Genomic DNA, 18,590 nt, shown 5'->3' on the forward strand with positions numbered 1-18,590 from the left:
AAGTGACAGTCCAACTTAAGGAATTGCGCAGCAATAAAGCAGCTGGGCCTGACAGACTGTGCCCAAGGCTACTCAAGGCCTGTGCTGCTGAACTGGGTTCAGGTACGCCATGCACTAGACCCGTTACAGTTTGCTTACCAGGAGAAAGTGGGCGTGGACGATGCCATCACTTATCTTCTACACAGGACACATTCCCACCTGGACAAGGGGAAAAGTGCTGTGAGAATCATGTTCTTTGATTTCTCAAGTGCTTTTAACACCATCCAGCCCCTCAGATTGGGAGACAAGCTCTTGCAGATGGGTGTGGACGCTCACCTGGTAACCTGGATTACAGATTACCTGACCGAGCGACTACAGTTCGTCAGACTGAAGAACTGTCTCTCTGACACTGTGATCTGCAGCACCGGAGCGCCACAGGGAACTGTGCTCTCTCCAGTCCTGTTCACCCTGTACACATCTGACTTCTGCTACAACACCGAGTCATGCCACATGCAGAAGTTTTCTGATGATACTGAAATTGTGGGGTGTATCAGGAACGGGCAGGAGGAGGAGTACAGGAGCCTGGTGGAGGACTTTGTGCAATGGTGCAAACTCAATCATCTTCAACTTAACACTTCAAAGACCAAGGAGATGGTGGTGGATTTCCGCAGGCCTAAGCCCACTCTGCTACCAGTCCACATTGATGGGGTCAATGTGGAGGTGGTTAGCACCTACAAGTATCTGGGTCTCCACCTGGACAATAAACTGGACTGGTCAGCCAATACTGATGCTACAAGAAAGGGCAGAGCAAGCTGTACTTCCTGAGGAGGCTGCGGTCCTTCAATGTGTGCAGTAAGCTCCTCAGGATGTTCTACCAGTCTGTTGTTGCCAGCATCCTCTTCTATGCAGTAGTATGCTGGGGAGGAAGAAGGATGTGGGGCGAATTGACAGGCTGGTAAGGAAAGCTGGCTCTGTAGTGGGAGCTGAACTGGAGTGCATCACTTCACTATCTGACAAAAGGACCCTGAACAAACTGATCAACATCTTGGACAATGAGTATGGAGTCACCCACTCCACAGCACTATTGTTAAGCAGAAGAGCCTGATCAGCTGGAGACTTGGCTCACTGCCTTGCACAACTGACAGACTGAGAAAGTCATTTGTCATTTTATTTTATTTAAATATATTAATAATATTTAAATAAGATCATATGTGGTGAAATTCTGAGCTATGGTCATAGACTTCAATGGAGCAGTCGCTGCCTCCCCCCCCCCCCCCCCCCCCCGATCCGGATTCCCGGAGGTGGCTCCTGATGAAATATCTTGCTCTGCCATGTATAATCTTTGACAAAACCCATATTTTAAAAATGGCTGAGATGGCCCACAGGGGCTAAATCCGAGACACCTATATGATTCTAAATCTGATCAGACCCCCTTTGTGAGTTTTTGTACCAAATTTGTGATTTTTGTGCTTAACTGCCCCACTCTACTAAGTACATCTGAATGCCTACTCTCAGTACATGCCACCTGTATAACACAATGATGTTGAAATCACATGAATATTTCATGTAAACTTCGACAATTTTATTGGAATTACTTGATCAAATTTGGTAATCACAGCATGAGTTGTGTAAACTGAAAGATGCTGGACTAATTCTAGACATTAATGTGCAACAGATGTACACGATAAAATCAAGTCAATGCAGAGATTTCTTTTTCAGTGTTTGGTCCCTAAATCTTCTCCATTGGTTTAGAGCATGGGTGGGTTTGTACCACTTGGTTCCTACCTTTACTTGTTTTCTGTTACTTTTAAAATAATAGAACACATTAATCATGCCATAATTATTGGCTTCCCAATTGTTCAATGTACCAATAAATAGTGTTCAACTACGTAGCTTAATTGATTAGGTCTACTGAATGATTGTATAGGATTATAATAGGATAGGATAGACAGACAACAGACAGACTGAGGAAGTCATTTGTCCCCAGGGCCATTGAACTGTTCAATGCTTCACTTAAGAGAAGAGGAGAGATAGACTTCTCCGCATAGTCTGTCTGCCTCTCCACCCTCTCCATGTTTGTGTACTGTCTGTCCACTTTTTACCACTGTCTTACTGCTTCACTGTTTGCGTGCTATATTAGCACATGCATAACCCCTCCCTCCATCCCACAGCCGGATTGTGGCCACACTTATACCTTTACTTAAAATGCTTTATAATCAATACTTGGCTGTAACCCTATTACGTCAACCCATTCTTGCACTGATATAGTTTTTCTATAGTTTTTTATATTACCTTACCTACTCTCTTATATGTCCATATTTATTTTATGCTGGTCTCTAGACTTTATTCTTGCACTGTTGCACTGTTGGACTTATTCATTTGCACCATCACCATGACACTCACTCTCAAAGAGCACCTTACCTTACTATGCACAGAGAACCACAGGCTCAGTCCCTGCCTCAGTCATTGCAAGCGCCTCATGCTTAATCACCCCTAAGCACACTATGTGGATACTGTTTTAGACTTGATTTAGATTTAGTGTTATTTAGTATAATTTGTATTTTAGTATATTCTTTATCTTCTACTGTCCTTATTGCTTAGTTGTGTTTTTTATATTATATACTTTTATTACTTTTTCTGCTGTTAGTGAATGTTGTGTGTGATGTCTATATGCTACTGAGACCTTGAATTCCCCCTCGGGGATCAAAGTATCCATCGATCTATCTATCTATCTATCTATCTCTCTATCTCTAGGATGTTACCTTTACATGTGACTGCCTGAATCCAAATGTATTGTCATAAATTCATTTGAATTAGTCATTGTTGCTGACAGCAGTTAGTGCATTTCTCAAAACAATTAGTGCAAACTGCAAAACCTAGTGGATAACCTGCAAAAGCACGCCACTTGCTCAAAATGGATAGTCCATTCCTCCAAGCAAGTATTTATGTCAATGAAACTGCCAGTGTCATCAAAATGAGAAGTTTTGACACCATCGTTTATGAACAAGATAGTCAAATGGCTTGTTTTCGTCATGGCAGTTTTTATTCTCTCAGTGTTTTCCCATGCAAAAAAGGTCAGAACTCGGTGACACTACCTGAACATGCTCAAGACAGCACTATACAGTACTTGTACAGCCATTTGAAAACTACAGTAAAGTTAGAAATTGCTGTAGTTAGGAGAGTAAGTGTGTACAAGACACTGAATATGTACGTTTCACATTTTTACTGTATATGCTCTTTGCAATTCTACAGCTTTGTGACAGAATTCGATAACTAGTTCACCAATTTTGTATGTAATGACTCAAGTAATGAAATGAAGACTATTAGTTTTATTGGGAACGCTATTCAGCATCCATAGTTCATTTTGACTGACATGACAAGCAACTGATACATGTCCAAAAGCCTTTTCAATTTGTTCAGAGGAAGGAGAAATTGCTACTATGATGTGCACAAATGACTAAATGTTGTGGAGGTTGAACTAATAGTTATGAGAATTTTCATTCCGATCTGAGAAAAGCACCAAAGCGACTGAGAAAAACTGTAATTAATGTGCAGTGTATTAGCAGTTACCTTATAATAGCAGAATAAATATGTCTATGAACAATGTATGAACAACATACAGATATGTGCAATGTAGAAGCAGTACCATTATAGTGCATTAGTAGTGGCAGCACCATTATAGTGCAGTGTAGAGACACTGATGATACTTCGATCACAGTTTCATTGTGAGCCTTCTTAGTGTTTTAAAAATAGCGCGATCATGTATCAAAATAGTAGTGCTCCTAGGATTCCCATTCAAAATGTAATTTCACCCGAAAACGACAACGCGGACAAGCTTAAAAGTGGCACATCACATTCAAAAGGTGCTCTAAGCGATGCCACACGTTTTTTAGGCTAAAACATTTTTTGTCACTTACAGCAAACATCACCTCACCATCCGCTAGCTGCCTGTGTCCTGAATACACTGTAAAAAACGCGCTCTCTGGACAGCCCAGGCTCCAGAAACGGCAACAAAAACAACCTGGGCAAACCTAGCCCATAAAAACATAACAAACTCTTCCAGCAAATCACAGATGAGATGCTCTTTAGGGGAGTTTCAATTGCACGGGAGGGAGGGGGAGAAAGTAGCGAGCTAGCTCTCTGTTTTGTTTGAATGTCAACAGAAGTGACGTTACCCAGCATCACTTAGAGTGCCTTTAACACAAGGAGAGACTTTGTTTATCGTTGTTCAGTGTGAATGCTTTTATCGTTATAGTTTTCGTTATGGTTATCTTTATCGTTCTTGGAATAGGCCTGCTTGCACTACGCTTTGCAGGCCACTTCTTGCGCGCAAGCCATCGAAAATAATGGGTTTCATAGCGCAGCACTGCTATCCTGACAAGCCAGACCCACATTAATATGTAGGGTCTGGGCATACCGTTCGCAGTGCTCAGTCCGAGGGGCGGGATAATCGGTTGTCTTTCAAATTCCCTTTGCACGCAATAGGACAGCGCTGAGTCCCATGCGTTTTCATCCAGCGGAGCTAGTTGGCTAGTTCAAACTTTTGCCAACTTAAAACAAGCTTAACTCGCGTCACACTGTTAGCCAACAGCAACATCCATCTTCTTTGTATTCAAGTAGCAGGGAATTCAAGCCAAAAGGTTGCAACTCTGCCATCAATCATTAGGCTATATTAAGCCCGTCTAACGACTCTATAAACGATTTGATTGGCCTGATAGAAGTTAAATTTTTCGAGCTCACAAGGCAACGGAGAGTTGCTAGACTAGCACTGGAAGCAAATGTAATTTGCTGCCGCTAGGGTGCGTCTAGATTTCTAGGCTACAGCACTGCCGCAATGTGAACCCCCCTTTACGCTACTGCTGCCACTGTTCCGCTGCCGAACCATAGAAAACAACAGGAAACCGCGAATTCCACTGTTGTATAAAGAAATGGCTCATTGCCAGCAACCATTCATCCAATGTTGCAAAGGCACATTCTGTTAAGTAATCCGATATAATTTTAAAAGGCTAACTGAGAAAACATAGAACCCTTTTGCAATTAAAGCACATAATGTAATCTGAAAACTGCTGCCCTGATTAAATAAAAACCAATGCAAATGAGCTGGTATTCTGTCTATAATGGAGTGGAATGGAAATTTGTGTCTCCAAAATTTTGGCTGGTATTTATTTGTTTTAGCCCATCCCCTAAGTAAGAGTAATGTTGAACCATGTTTGCTACCTGTTCCATTCTGTTCGACGCATATTATCGAGTAAAATGTCTCGTGTATAGGTTATAGCCTACTCTATGATGTAGCCTACAATGAACGGAGGCGTGGGATGTGAAATTGGAATGGGCGGTAGCCTTTACCTTTCCGAGTTAATCTCAGGATCTCCAGGCGTTCGTGGTGTCACTTCGATATTGACGTTTGGAATGGGATTTCACTGAGTCTGTTGTTTGCCGTTCTAGGCTAGAGTAGGGGGAAACACTCTAATAAATGACTACGGCTTATTGCTTACCTACCTAGAGGTGTGAATCACTTCGCAATGTTTGACAACATGGAGAAGCCGTCTGGGAAAAGTTTGCAGGATGGGGAAGATTTCAGACGGACGGCACTCAGGAGGCGGCTAAATGGTGAGGCTATAGCATAGCACCAGTATTTTGTGCTTAAGCGCACTCAGTATTTTGTACAGGTGAGCAACTAGCCTACTTCTTGCGAATAGAAAAGTATTGATGCCAAACCTCATGAATGATCGCATGTCATGAAGAAGGTTGTGTATAGACCTTGTGACATTATCCAGTCCATAAGACAAACGAATTTAAAGGTTTACTGCTTAGCTTTAGACGCACACAATATATATAGAAAACTGCAATCTCTGGGCGAGAATATTAAAGTAGGCTAATATTGTAGCACTGTTAAGAGGAACACAAAAGCGTGCTTGTATTTGGGTGTCATGGCACTGAATTTAATAGCCTTAGCGTTCTGTTATTGTGCGGCTAGGGGCGCCCCGATGGTACTGCGTTACCCTTTGTTACTGCTTATGATTAGGACTGACTGAATCCCCTATCTGTCCAAACAGAGTGGTACAGTAATCGGTCAAGCTCATCATATGCTGATAATGATTGATAAGCTACTTATTTTAAAGGATTGCTCCAGAAACTGTGGCTATACTGCTTCCACAAATTAGCCAGGTTTTATCCAAAGATCACTTTGGTTGTAATTTGGAAATGGATAGATCTGAGTCATGTTGTTTAATTGGAGTGACATTTCAGTGAGCGCACTTTGTTTTGTATTTTAAGCTCAGAGAATCTAGGCCATTTAAAGAGCCACTCAGTGAAACACTGGCCTGAGGCTATGTAGCCTACCAGATGTGATGTCATGCACACAGGCCCTGGTCTGTTTTTGCTGGTTCATGGTTAAATCTTTTCCAGAGTCCTCTGATATCTGTGATGGTACACATTATGATTTTCTACACTTCAGGGCCTCTGTTCAATCCCTTTCCCCAAATGTGCAGTGTCTGTGTCAATCTATCAAACTGGAACATTGAATTGGTTTCAAAAGTACACTCAACATGTGTGGTTTTCATGGTGGAGCAAATTACCCCAGTGGGGTCATCCACAACATTTCAACAGTGCCACAACATCTGCGTACAGTTGAGCATCTCAAACAGAATGTCCTCAAACCTGTCCCTCTGTGCGGATTTTTGATGACCCTGTTGGTGTTTCAGAAAAGTTGACATGAGATCTGTAAATTCTGAAAATGAATTTTATGCAGATACCAGTACATCTTTTACAATGACTCATTCTGGGTGTGGGGCACCATTGGGGTCGTAATCACAATATGAACCAATGCAGTTACCTAATCGCAAACACTACAAATAATCGGCCACAGTTCATTTTTTCACATGTTTTACTTTTTATCCATTTCATCATCCTTGACTGTGCCTCTTCTGGTTGGTGGATGTGTGTGCGTGAGAGGCAAATACATTTTGATTGGTGAGCTTCACAGTCGTCAGGGGTGCTTCTTGTGCTCTGGGCGTGGTCACCAATCAGGGGTGGCACAAATTAGAGAGACATCAATTCATTTAATTGACATTCGCAATATCTGTCAGAAAAATCACAATTACCGGTAAATATTTTCCCCAAATCTTGCAGCCCTATTGCAAATCAGCTCTTGATTGATTTAGTCTGAATGAACATCCCCTCAAACCCTCAAACTCAGTGGGCACAGGCACCATTTACATTTCACATTAGGCTATTAAAGTTTCCTCTGTGTCAGTAATAGCCGATGCAACATCCTGTTCTAGAAATAATGGCTCTATCGTTCACGTCAATGGTGGCTGAAGTCCTACCAGTGAAATGAAAAAAAAAAAAAAAAAGTGCCTGCTTTCTCTTTAGATAATACTGCCGTTGAATCAGGTGAACAGAACTTTAGTTTGAAAGCTATGGACGTGTTTTGCACTTTGAAACGGTTGGGTTTTAACCACCGCTGACCTGTATAATAGGAACTAGTAGTCGTTGTGCATCAGATATGTAAGAAAGAACATAAGATGTATAATTATGTCTATGACTTTATTGCTTTCCTTTATTTACTTAATGTCTATATTTGAGCACTACTGTATTAGTTTACCCAGGAAATGAGTACATTACATTACATTACATTTGGCTGACGCATTTTTAACCAAAGCGACTAACAACATGGTAACAGTTAAGTTTTAAAGCTATTCTCTCAACAATTTTAGGACAATTTAAAAATGGTAGAGTACAGTAAGAATAAGTGCATCAGTGAGTGCTGTTTTTAAACAGTTGAGTGTCAGTTCAAGACGGCTGGTAAGTGCTAGGATCAGCAAGACTTGTTGTAAGTGGTGCTATGAGAGGAGATGTTCTCTAAAGAGCTGGGTCTTCAGGAGTTTTTTTGAAAATGGAGAGGGATGTCCCTGCCCTTGTAGGCAGTGAGTACACACACACACACACACACACACACACACACACACACATACAGTATATATACACACACACACACACACACACACACACACACACAAACAAACACAGACATACACAGATACTGAGAGGAAGGGGGGCGGCAAAAAGGGAACTAAACTGTTAATATCAGTGTAGAGGAGGGTTGAGGTAAAGTGGCGTAGATTAGAGTAAGTGCTTTGGACTAGAGCACACAAAAGGACTGCAGACTCTTTAGTGGCTATTTCTTTGTGACTGAGAGTGACCAATCATACAATCACCGGTTAGTGTCTTTTTTTTGTTTTGTTTGTTTTGTATTATGTTAAGGCTTGTGAACGGTGTGTGTGTGTGTCTGTCTGTGTGTGTGTGTGAAAATGAATACAAAATGAAGGTAACACTGCTGATTCTGTCTCTAAACATTTTTCTTTCTTTTTGTTCCTTGATATATTTCTGTGACATGCATGTCTGTGTTGTGTGGTCATGATATGGCTTAACGTGTGCATTTCTGACCCTGTATTTGTTGTGTTTGATGTATGATTTAACTGATACAGTAGCTGATTCTAAAGGTTCCCCTTGTCTCTACCTTAACATTGTTTTAGAGTAGTACACAACACTGCTGAAACGTTGAAGCTTTTTCAACTCCTACACAGCCACTTGTCTGACATCAGTGTGGTTATTAGTGCTGTATATTACAAAAAGTATATTTGTAATTTATCTAATTGTTGTAATAGATGCCACTATTATAGATGCTGCTGCGATGATCATGTATTATATTTTCTGGGGATTTTCTGTGAATAATTGTGGCTCTTCATAGTGTTTTACAGCAGAGAATTTTGTCCAGTGGACTTCTCATTTTTTTAGATGGTAACTCAGTTGCAGAAGTGAGATTAAGGAAGTGCTCTGTCAATAAATGATTAGCAAGATGCACTGAACTAAATAGCTTTTTACTGCTCTGGGCCTGTGAACCTTAGCGATACTCCAGGCTGAGGTTTAAGAGAAGACATTGTATCAAGGGATGGTGATTGGAGAGCAAGGCTTACTGGCTCCACAAAGGAATGCAGTGTGCCTACAAATAGACCATTTCACATTCTGTAAGTGGAAAAATGTGCTCAGATGCACTTAGTTAGCACACTTTGAAGCACTGTTTAAAGCTGTTGTACGGTACTGCGGAGCTTAAGTATTGGGTCGCGCTCCAGGGGCCAGGGCTTGCATGTCTTGCTTCTGGTTTCACATTGTAGTGTAGGTGTTATGGCAGTCACAATTACAGAACAAAGGCGCACGAGCTGAAGCGAAAAAGACAGTCGGCTGAAGATCAGTCTGATTCATGGATTCGGTTCCTTTCACGCCCTAAAGGTCATTGCATTCATGCTTTGCATTGTTGCCAGCTAAGTGGTTGGGCTTCTCTGTGTAGCTTGAAGGGGGAGATAATTAGAATTTCATACAGTGAGTCTTTTTTTAAGAATTAGTCAAGATAGAGAACATTGTGAACCTCAGGCCACTATTCTCTCTCTCTCTCTCTCTCTCTCTCTCTCTCTCTCTCTCTCTCTCTCTCTCTCTCTCTGAGGATGTGCAGGTGCGATGAGAGGCAGGGAAATGTGCACATAGCTCAGAGTGTGTTCTAAGTTCTAAATGTGCAGTATGTGTAGGCTGAGTGATTTGTCTAACTCTGTGTGATCACCGTGTCCTACAGGTCCCAGCAGTGGAGCCCCCTGTGCCGCCCCCCATAGCTGCACCACTGGGAGCCATGATGGAGGATTTCTAGATGGATTGGGGACCCTCACAGGTGGCCACCCACAGCTCACAGCTCAAGGTAATAATGCCTAAAGAGCTCCTCAGCACACATGTAAGTTATAACTGCTGTTTCATCTGGCCGAGTGTCAACTAGTGAACAGGTTCAGGTATGACGGGTGAACATAAATAGTTCAATTTCATGCCTTATGTTGACTGTATGGACCTATACACTATGTCTTTGGACAGTTCAGTTGTACTTCAGTTGATTTGACTAGTGTTATGTGATATTGTGCTATTGTGGCTGTCATGATATGCAAAGTAATTGATGAACCTAAGATGTGTGAGTAGGTTTAAGTAAAGTCATTTTTATTTTAAAAACACATTTGTATTTATATTCTGTGAGAATATGAGAATTTATATTCTCATATTTCTTCAATGTTATTTGACCTGATGGGTTGACCTCATTATGAATTTGTTAATGAGATCTTTAAGTAGAATTTGTATCTTTAACTGCAGAGTAATCCTCTTTATATGGAGACTTTAACATGTCATCTGATTTTAGTTTTACTAATACTATACTTTTGCTACTCAGGTCAAAATGTCTTTTTCAAAACCACAACATGTCCACTAAGGGGCGCTAGAATAGCATGAATGAGTGGGATTAATCTAGTGTCAAGTCATGTAGAAATATAGCCCTTTATCATGAAACTACATTGTACATATTAGTTTCTCTCTTTTCAACATACTGAGTTGCACCGCAGTACAATTAGTAAACTGCACAAATCAATTGATAAAAGTAATGTATTGATCCATGTGATAAATGTTTGCTGTTGTGGCTTTGACTGAGGAAATACACCAGAGGCCAGTTGCATTCATTGCACAACTGAGTCATTTGTCAAAACTGTCAAAACTGTGACACGCCATGAGGAAATGTTGCGCCCTCTTCTGGAAGTATCTGTTAATCCGGTAATAATGACCACTACAGGACAGCATTGTTTTAGTAAATGAGAACTGCATTTCCCTCAGTTAATTCATCACAGTCCAGCAGTATTCAGTTTGCTCTCTCAAAACATTTCAAACATACAAATGCCAGACAAATAAAGTCTTTCTAATCTCAGAATCCTAGAGAAGAATGTAAATCATTTTGGAATTCAATAATGTGCTGGTTGTTGTTCAGAATGTTACTTGGAGATACTGTAGAAGGGCATGTTGAGCTGTAGAACGGTGATGTTGATATGTATTCTTATTTACAGTGCCATCAGTGCCAGTGAGGCCAAAGAGACCTCTGAAAAACCAAACCGAATCCTGGCAGAGTGATACAAGGAGCCCTGGCACCAAGATGGAGGCCGAGGAAGATACCAACGTGGCCAGTCCCTCCAAACTCACCAATGTGTCAGACCTCATCAGCCACTTTGAGGAAACCAGGTGTGAATGTGTGTGTGCGCACGTTCGTCTCTCTCTCTCTCTCTTTGGGTGTGTGCGCGTGTGCGTGTGTAGTCGCATGTGCGTGAGTGCGTGTGTGTGTGTGTGTGTGTGTGTGTGTGTGTGTGTGTGTGTGTGTGTGTGTGTGTGTGCACGCTTGTGTGTGCTCATTTACTAATGTGTCCGTCTGGTGTGTGCCTATTCAGAAGTAGGGCAAAGACTGTCCTTGGGGAACTGCTGTAGCACTGGTTCACAGACAGAACACACACACACACACACACACACACACACACTCACACACACTGACACTCACACACACACACACACTCTCTCTCTCACACACACACACACACACACACACACACACACACACACACTCGCCCTCTCTCTTTTTCTCGCTCTCTCTTGCACACTAGACATACTCCACCCCTTCGCTGCACTCAGCTCAGCACAGTTTCACTTCCTCTAGTGGTTTGTGTTTTCTGAAATTTTTTCTCTCTCTCTCTCTCTCTCTGCTCTTGTCTGTGTGTCGCTCCGCACTGACTGTTGACGATCTCTTTTGTTTTCCTGCCCGCTCGTCTCCCTTTCTCTCTCTCTCTCTCTCTCTCTCTCTCTCTCTGGCCACCACTTACAGCCTGAACGCCAATGGCTCGTCCCTGAAGCCCTGCGAGGACGCCAGAGGTGACCCCGACTCGGAGGAGAGACCGCCGAGACGCTCGCAGCCAGGAACTGGCCAGTCTCAGGATGCGCACCAGTCTCCGGCCGGCTGCGACGACGACAACGACGCACTAATGCAAGCGGAGGAGGTGAAGGAGACGCAGGAGGCGGCGGTGGCGGCGGCGGCAGCGTTGGCCAAAGGGGCCCCAGCCCTGGTGAATGGGGACGGGGAAGCTCCTGAGGGCCAGAAGAAGCAGAGGCCCAGCGGAGAGGAGGTCCCAGCTCCACCAGCTCCTGCAGCAGCAGCAGCAGCAGCAACAACAGCCACCAACGGCCCAAAGCAGGAGCAGGCTGCCCACCAGCAGCAGGCCTGCAGAGAGGAGCCAGCCCCCGAGATGAAAGTGAGTAGACCCAGAGTCAGACTGCACAACCACGCTGGTTACCAATTGGTTAAATGCTTGGTCGAATGCAATGTGTTGTTCAAATGTTATGTTATACTATTATTTTATTTTATTTGATTTTTTTTTTATTTTCTGGGGTGTTGTGTCTTTTTGTTTTTGTCTGACTGGGCTGCTGTTAACAGTATTATCTCAGTCGTTTGAGTTGTTGAGTTCATAATCTTATAATTTTACAAGGAATACTTCTTTGTAAGTGTCCCAAATGAATTTAGTTTAGTTTATTTGAGTTGTTGAAAACCACACATTTGCCCTTTCGCATTTCACAGGAACTCACAGTTAAAAATAGCTGACACAACACCTCCGTTTGTACTTTATGGTGCTGTGCAGACTGTACAGCATTTTCACTGAGGGCTCAGCACAAAATTAGGAGTTAGCTTTTGTGGTGTTTTTATCTATTGTTGGGGTATGTCATTAGTATGTCATTGGTTTTGCTGCTGCTTACCTCTTTCTTTCTTTCTGTCTTTCTTTCTTTCTTTTTTCTCTCTCTCTTTCTTTCTCTCTCTCTCTCTCTCTCTCTCTCCCCTCCCTTCCTCTGTTACTCTCTTTTTATCGTTCTCTCTCTATCTCTTGCTCACTCTAATACATTTGTCTGGCCCTAATGTTTCCACACCAACCCACATAGGAAACCAGAGAGCAGAAGCTGCATAAGATAGCCAATGAGCTCCTGCACACAGAGAAAGCCTATGTTACACGGCTCCACCTGCTGGACAAGGTTGGTACCTACCCTCTTACATGCATGTGTTGTGTGTGTGTTCTTTATTTATGTTAAGTCTCCTCATACACTATTTAAAATACCCATATTCCCATACCCATATTCTCTGGTAGCAGCTGAATTTCCTGTACCAGTAATGCACACTTTGTTAACTGATAGTAATGCAAATAGTAAAAATGTACATGGGTGTATATGTGATTTGTTCATTTGTTTGTTTGTGCCAGTTGTGGGAGAAGGTGTAGTTTTAGTTTGTTTTGGTAGTAACATGCTGACATGCTTCATCTCATCATTGCTTTATGACTTGCACGTGTGCAGTTATTCTGTGCTAGGCTGACTGAGGAAGCTACAAAGGGCTCATTCCCAGTAGAGGTGGTGAATAGCATCTTCTCCAATGTGGGCTCCATATACGCCTTCCACAGCCAATTCCTGTTGCCAGACCTGGAGAAGCGCATGGGCCAATGGTGAGCTCTGCTCTCTGTGCTTCAGTCTTTGTCTGTCTGTCTGTCTGTCTGTCTGCCCCTATGGGACTCTTACTTGGTGATCAGAAAATGGGTATAATATGTTTGTTGTGTGTGTTTCTACACATTACTTATGTTCGTGTGTGTGTGTCTGTGTGTGTGTGATCCTCAGGGCTTCCACTCCACGAATTGGTGACATCCTTCAGCAGCACGCTCCTTTCCTGAGGATGTACGCGGAGTATGTGAAGAACTTTGACAGCGCCATGGAGCTCCTTAAGCAGTGGACCGAGCGCTCGGCAGCATTTCGAGCGGTTCTCCAGGAGGTGCAGGTATGACAGGTGCCCTTTCTAGAAGCAGAAAGACAGGATGAGTGTGGAGGTGTGTGGTATTGATGTGCACTCGTTGTGCACTGTTGCAGGGTCTCCAGGAGTGTGGGAGTCTCACTCTGCAGCACCACATGTTGGAGCCCGTTCAGAGGGTTCCACGTTACGAGATGCTGCTGAAGGACTACCTGAAGAAACTTCCGGAAGACGATTCGGATCGTAGAGATGCAGAAAGTGAGACAAGTCAAGAGACGCAGAATTTCGCCACCCTCTTGAAGTTTCTTTGTGCTCTCTGTGTTGATCTTGTTTGCTAACATTTTCTCCATTAAACTGACCCTATAGATTCGCTGAACATGATCTCCATGGCTGCCACTCATTCCAACAGTGCCATTCGCAAGATGGTAAGAGCCTCTTTTATGTCTTTTATAACCAAAGCTGATTAGATAAAGACAACAGTGTCATCAAAATAATCAGTTTTTATCTCCCCCCCCCCCCCCCCACAATGATGCCATGTAGCTGAAGTGGTCTTGTGATATCTTGATCTCTTCAATATCTGTTTTCTCAGGAGAACCTCAAGAAGCTGATGGAGATCCATGAAATGCTGGGTGGGGAGGAGGACATCGTGCACGCCTCCAATGAGCTCATCAAGGAGGGACATATCCTTAAGCTGGCAGCCAGAAACACCTCAGCCATGGAGAGATACCTTTATCTGGTGAGAGCTGCTTTGGTTCTGCTTTGGTTTGGTTATGTTTTTTTATTTACCTTATATGTGAGGACAAAAGTAGCCACATGGTATACAGAGGCCAAGTAGTAGTAGGTCCTGAAAAAAAAAATACTTACTCCGTGTTCATGATGTGTTAGAACTGATACTTCTACATTTCTTTAACACCATTTTGTTTTTAATGCATATGATAATGTTGTGACATGTGATGTGAGGTGAGATGAAGTGTTGCTGTGATGGGGACAGTCCATATAAATAATGTTGTGCAAAGCAGAGTGGTTAGACCTCTGCTAATCTCAGTGCTGCATCTAAAGCAGACATTAAGCGTCAGGCGGAAGCGAAGGCAGCTATTGAAACTTTGGTTCCATATTTAACCTGTTTGTTGCTCTAAATGTTGCTTTCATTTTCACTGTGCTGAAAACACTACTTTGTCTTTGTCTGAGACTTTGTGTCTAAAAAAACAATAATGTTAATATCAACTTAGTTTTCGGGCTTTCTATCTAAGAGTCTGTCTGACACCATGAAATGTCCAATTTACTGTCACATTTTTCTGAAGAATTCTAAAGAATTTGTGTCTATTCTGTTTTTTTCTGAAGAATTTGTGTCTATTTTGTTTTTTTTTCCCTCACAGCTTGTGGCTCTTTTTAATCATAAAATCAGTCATATACTGGACCCTTGAAACTCCTTCATCTCACATTTTTATGTAGTGTAGTACATTTTAATTACTGTTTCCCTCACAAACATTATTCCAGCAGGCATTGAAAAGTCTGAGATACAATTTTTTATGAGGGATATGGTGTGATTTGATTATGATGTGTGATTTGTTGTGGTGTCTTATGACCCAGTTCCCTCAGACCCAGAGAGTCTCATGTGTTTTCCCTTCCCCTGTTGTCCTCCCCAGTTCAACAACATGCTGCTGTATTGCACTCCCAAGTTCAGCTTGGTGGGGCAGAAATACACAGTCCGCACGCGAATCGGAGTTGATGGCATGAAGGTCGTGGAGACCTCAAACGAGGGCCACTCTCACACTTTTCAGGTGTCCGGCAAGGAGAGGACTCTTGAGTTGCAGGCCAGGTCAGTTTGTAGTCCTGCTGATTTCGACTGCTTTTTGACTGGCTTCAATGTTTTTCTTGATGTTTGTCAAGCTTCAAAACTTGTTTTTTATCATTTCAGGTCAGAGCAAGACAAAGAGGACTGGATAAAGGTATAAAAGCATTGAATTGCTCTATGTTCATGGAAATGTGCAACAATTCTGTCTCTTTGTTCACGCACCTAAGTAATCATAAGATGCTTACTTAAAAGTGAAACTGTTGTTGGTTTTAGGTCCTCAATCAGACCATAGAGATATTTCAGCAGAAAAATGAAACGCTGAAACGAGAAGCGGATGAGGATGAGGTGTCGGTACGTAGACCATCTTAACACCTGTGAAACTTGGTTACATAAAAGCTATAGCTATATTTAGTGTGTGTGTGTGTGTTTGTCTATGTATGGTGCAGAAAGAGGAGCTGGGGAGACGGGCTCCACGCTGGATCCGTGACAATGAGGTGACCATGTGCATGAAATGCAAGGAGCCCTTCAACGTTCTGACCCGCCGAAGACACCACTGCCGAGCCTGCGGCTACGTACGTCTCAGCATACCCTACACACACTCTTTCAGCTTCAAAATAAAACCAACAAACCCTTTGTCCTCCACTCCATGCACATATCTTCATTTAAACACACCTGATCTGACATCAGACTCTCCTACTGTAGTTCGGTGTCAGTTTAGATTAAAGATGACTGTTTTCGTTGTAGGTGGTTTGTTCCAAGTGCTCAGACAACAAGGCGCCTCTTGAGTATGACAGTAACAAGATGAACAAGGTGTGTAAAGACTGTTACTTTGTCCTGACGGGGCGCACGGAGGGAGAGGAGAAGACTGAGTACAAGAGGAACGATAGCAAGAAGAAGGGCATTCTGGAGGTAAGAGGAGAGCATCTATTGTAACACCCTGCTCCCCATCAGTGGTCTAACATTAACAGCTCAAGTGTAGTATAATATAATAAAGATCTTGGTGAACCATCTCTGAGTATACTCCTTATGCAGACATGGCTTTGCACAATGTAATCACGGACATACGCATGGGTGCCTCAAAAGTATACTGTTTATGCTGTTATGGACTCGTGTCTGCACACTTGGTGCACACAAATATGTACAGTATGTATGTGTTGACAAATATTTTTGGTGCTGCACAGGCAAAATTGTTAAAGTACTTGTTAAACAAGAATAACAGTGTACCAGTGTAACTAAGTTTTTTGGTTAAGTTTTGAAGAAGTGCAATTTTATTAAGATTGGTTCAGCTAAGGGGAAGCACAAGAAAGGCCAGTGTGTTACCTGTTAATCACCATTCTACCTCAGTCCACTATATACCATTTTAATGGTTATGGTATTTAGCAGACGCTTTTGCCCAAAGTGACATACAAATAACATCAATACAATAGTTAAATTTAATAGTAGAATATTTTGTAATGCTTTTTTAATGCTTGAATGTGTGTTTGTTCTATAGATTGAGGCTGCTCAGTTTTCAGGAAACAGCCTGGTATGTGGCTTCCTGCATCACAGTGAGAAGGCCAAGCCCTGGCAGCGGGTGTGGTGCATCATCCCCCAGAAAGAAGCGCTGGTGCTCTACCTGTATGGAGCCCCTCAGGTAAGGCTCAGAATAGCCCAGGCTCAGCCCCTGATGAGGACTATGACATTACACATCAGTTTGTGAGGATGACCGTCAGAGTCGCTCAATGGGAAATAGAAACAAACTGTGTTAAAGCACCTCTTGTTCAATCAATTCAAAGATTATAGTTAAGACAATGAAGGAAACCCATACTGATACAATGTGTCTTTCCAGTACTGTTAATACTGCATAAAGCAATATCTGTGAATGATGGTTACTTGAAATTTGAGCATTCACTCTTCTTGGTTGTAGAACTTACATGAAAAACTTTTGACATAATCATTCGCATCATACAAATACCATGGCATCTAGTTGGCGTTATGGACATGACGGTTTTACATGGAATTGCCCTATTCCATATCTCTACTGAATGTGCCCTTGCGTTGTAGGATGTGAAGGCCCACTCCACCATTCCTTTGGTGGGCTACAGCGTGGAGGACAGCCCCCGGCCTGGGGACCCTCTGTTCAGCTTTCGTCTGTGCCACGCCAAGTCCGCCCACAGCTTCGCCGCTGAGAACGAGGAGATGAGGCAACGCTGGCTGCAGGTGATCCGGCTGGCGGTGAAGGGGGAGGTTCCCGAGAGCCCCCTCCCCAACAGCCCGGGTACACCCAACGGTGCCATGGAGCTAGGCTACGACTGCTCTGAATAGACCGGCAGTGGCACGCTATGCCAGTCTCAATTCGCTGTGAATAGACAATGTGTGAATAGAGCATGCAGTGCTGTAGCAGACCAGCTATAGCTTGGCATGCTATGCACCAGCTCACATTGATGGGACAGAGTAAGGTATCTCAGACAGAAAGGACCATGGTGTCTATGTGTGCGCACAAACCCACAGAAAAATACCCAAAAATCACCCACACTCTCACCCAGATATACTCACAGTTGCACAAAGTAACTGTGAGAGCATACATACACACACACACATATAGAGGAAGACACTGCAAGATGTCGAGCTTCAGAAATGCAGATCTCAACTGCATGTGTGACACGTTGCAAAACTCAATGTCTTGGCTTCAGGCTTCTACTGTATGATCCAAATGGAAACTATGTCAATCCTGCGCCAAAGATCTTTTAAACCAACTTTGTTAAAGGGTTCTCCGTTTGAGAAAAAGGCTTACAGTGGCATAGCACTGAAGTGGCCACTGGGCATTTAGTGTCACAGGATGTACTTGTTGTTACACAATGCTACTAGGACACTGATGAGAGAAGTAAGTTGCTGTTTCCACTCTTTCTAATTTGACACCTCAATGCCACTTCCTAAAATGTTTTTTTAACAGTGATGTTCAATTCATAGTACATTTTTTTTTATCTGATTGTTAATACAAATTTAACCAAATGTATAATATATGCTCTGTAATATATGCTGTTTTAGAGGTTGTCAGTAATTTTAATAAAAGTTTGTTCTAAATTTGTTTTTGTAGCACAGGCAAGTAACCCTGTATACAGTTTAGACATCTAAATAACTTACTTCAGTTCAGTGCATGCA

The 18,590-nt window shown here is 42.6% G+C and overlaps 1 protein-coding gene across 2 annotated transcripts; it reads left to right on the forward strand.

Annotated features, from left to right (window-relative positions):
* Positions 1-5,388: 5,388 nt before the first annotated feature.
* fgd4b (FYVE, RhoGEF and PH domain containing 4b) lies at positions 5,389-18,516 on the forward strand. 2 transcript variants are annotated; one of them, XM_076296545.1, is made up of 17 exons: positions 5,389-5,589; positions 9,608-9,727; positions 10,902-11,073; positions 11,705-12,128; positions 12,808-12,897; positions 13,213-13,358; positions 13,528-13,684; positions 13,774-13,912; positions 14,021-14,079; positions 14,244-14,390; positions 15,301-15,473; positions 15,573-15,603; positions 15,723-15,800; positions 15,896-16,021; positions 16,194-16,358; positions 16,942-17,082; positions 17,493-18,516. In XM_076296545.1, exons 1-17 carry the CDS (start codon positions 5,502-5,504, stop codon positions 17,751-17,753), a joined length of 2,517 nt encoding a protein of 838 aa, XP_076152660.1. In that variant the 5' UTR covers positions 5,389-5,501; the 3' UTR covers positions 17,754-18,516. The 2 variants fall into 2 exon arrangements, with proteins under 2 accessions (XP_076152660.1, XP_076152661.1); XM_076296546.1 differs by lacking the exon at positions 5,389-5,589 and adding an exon at positions 8,071-8,200.
* The last annotated feature ends 74 nt before the right edge of the window (positions 18,517-18,590 follow it).

This window comes from Alosa pseudoharengus, unplaced genomic scaffold, assembly GCF_046254945.1.
Source record: "Alosa pseudoharengus isolate Yale_2024_CS ecotype anadromous, Long Island Sound unplaced genomic scaffold, YU_APseudo_1.1 YU_APseudo_1.1_scf_20, whole genome shotgun sequence".
Taxonomy (NCBI): domain Eukaryota; kingdom Metazoa; phylum Chordata; class Actinopteri; order Clupeiformes; family Clupeidae; genus Alosa; species Alosa pseudoharengus.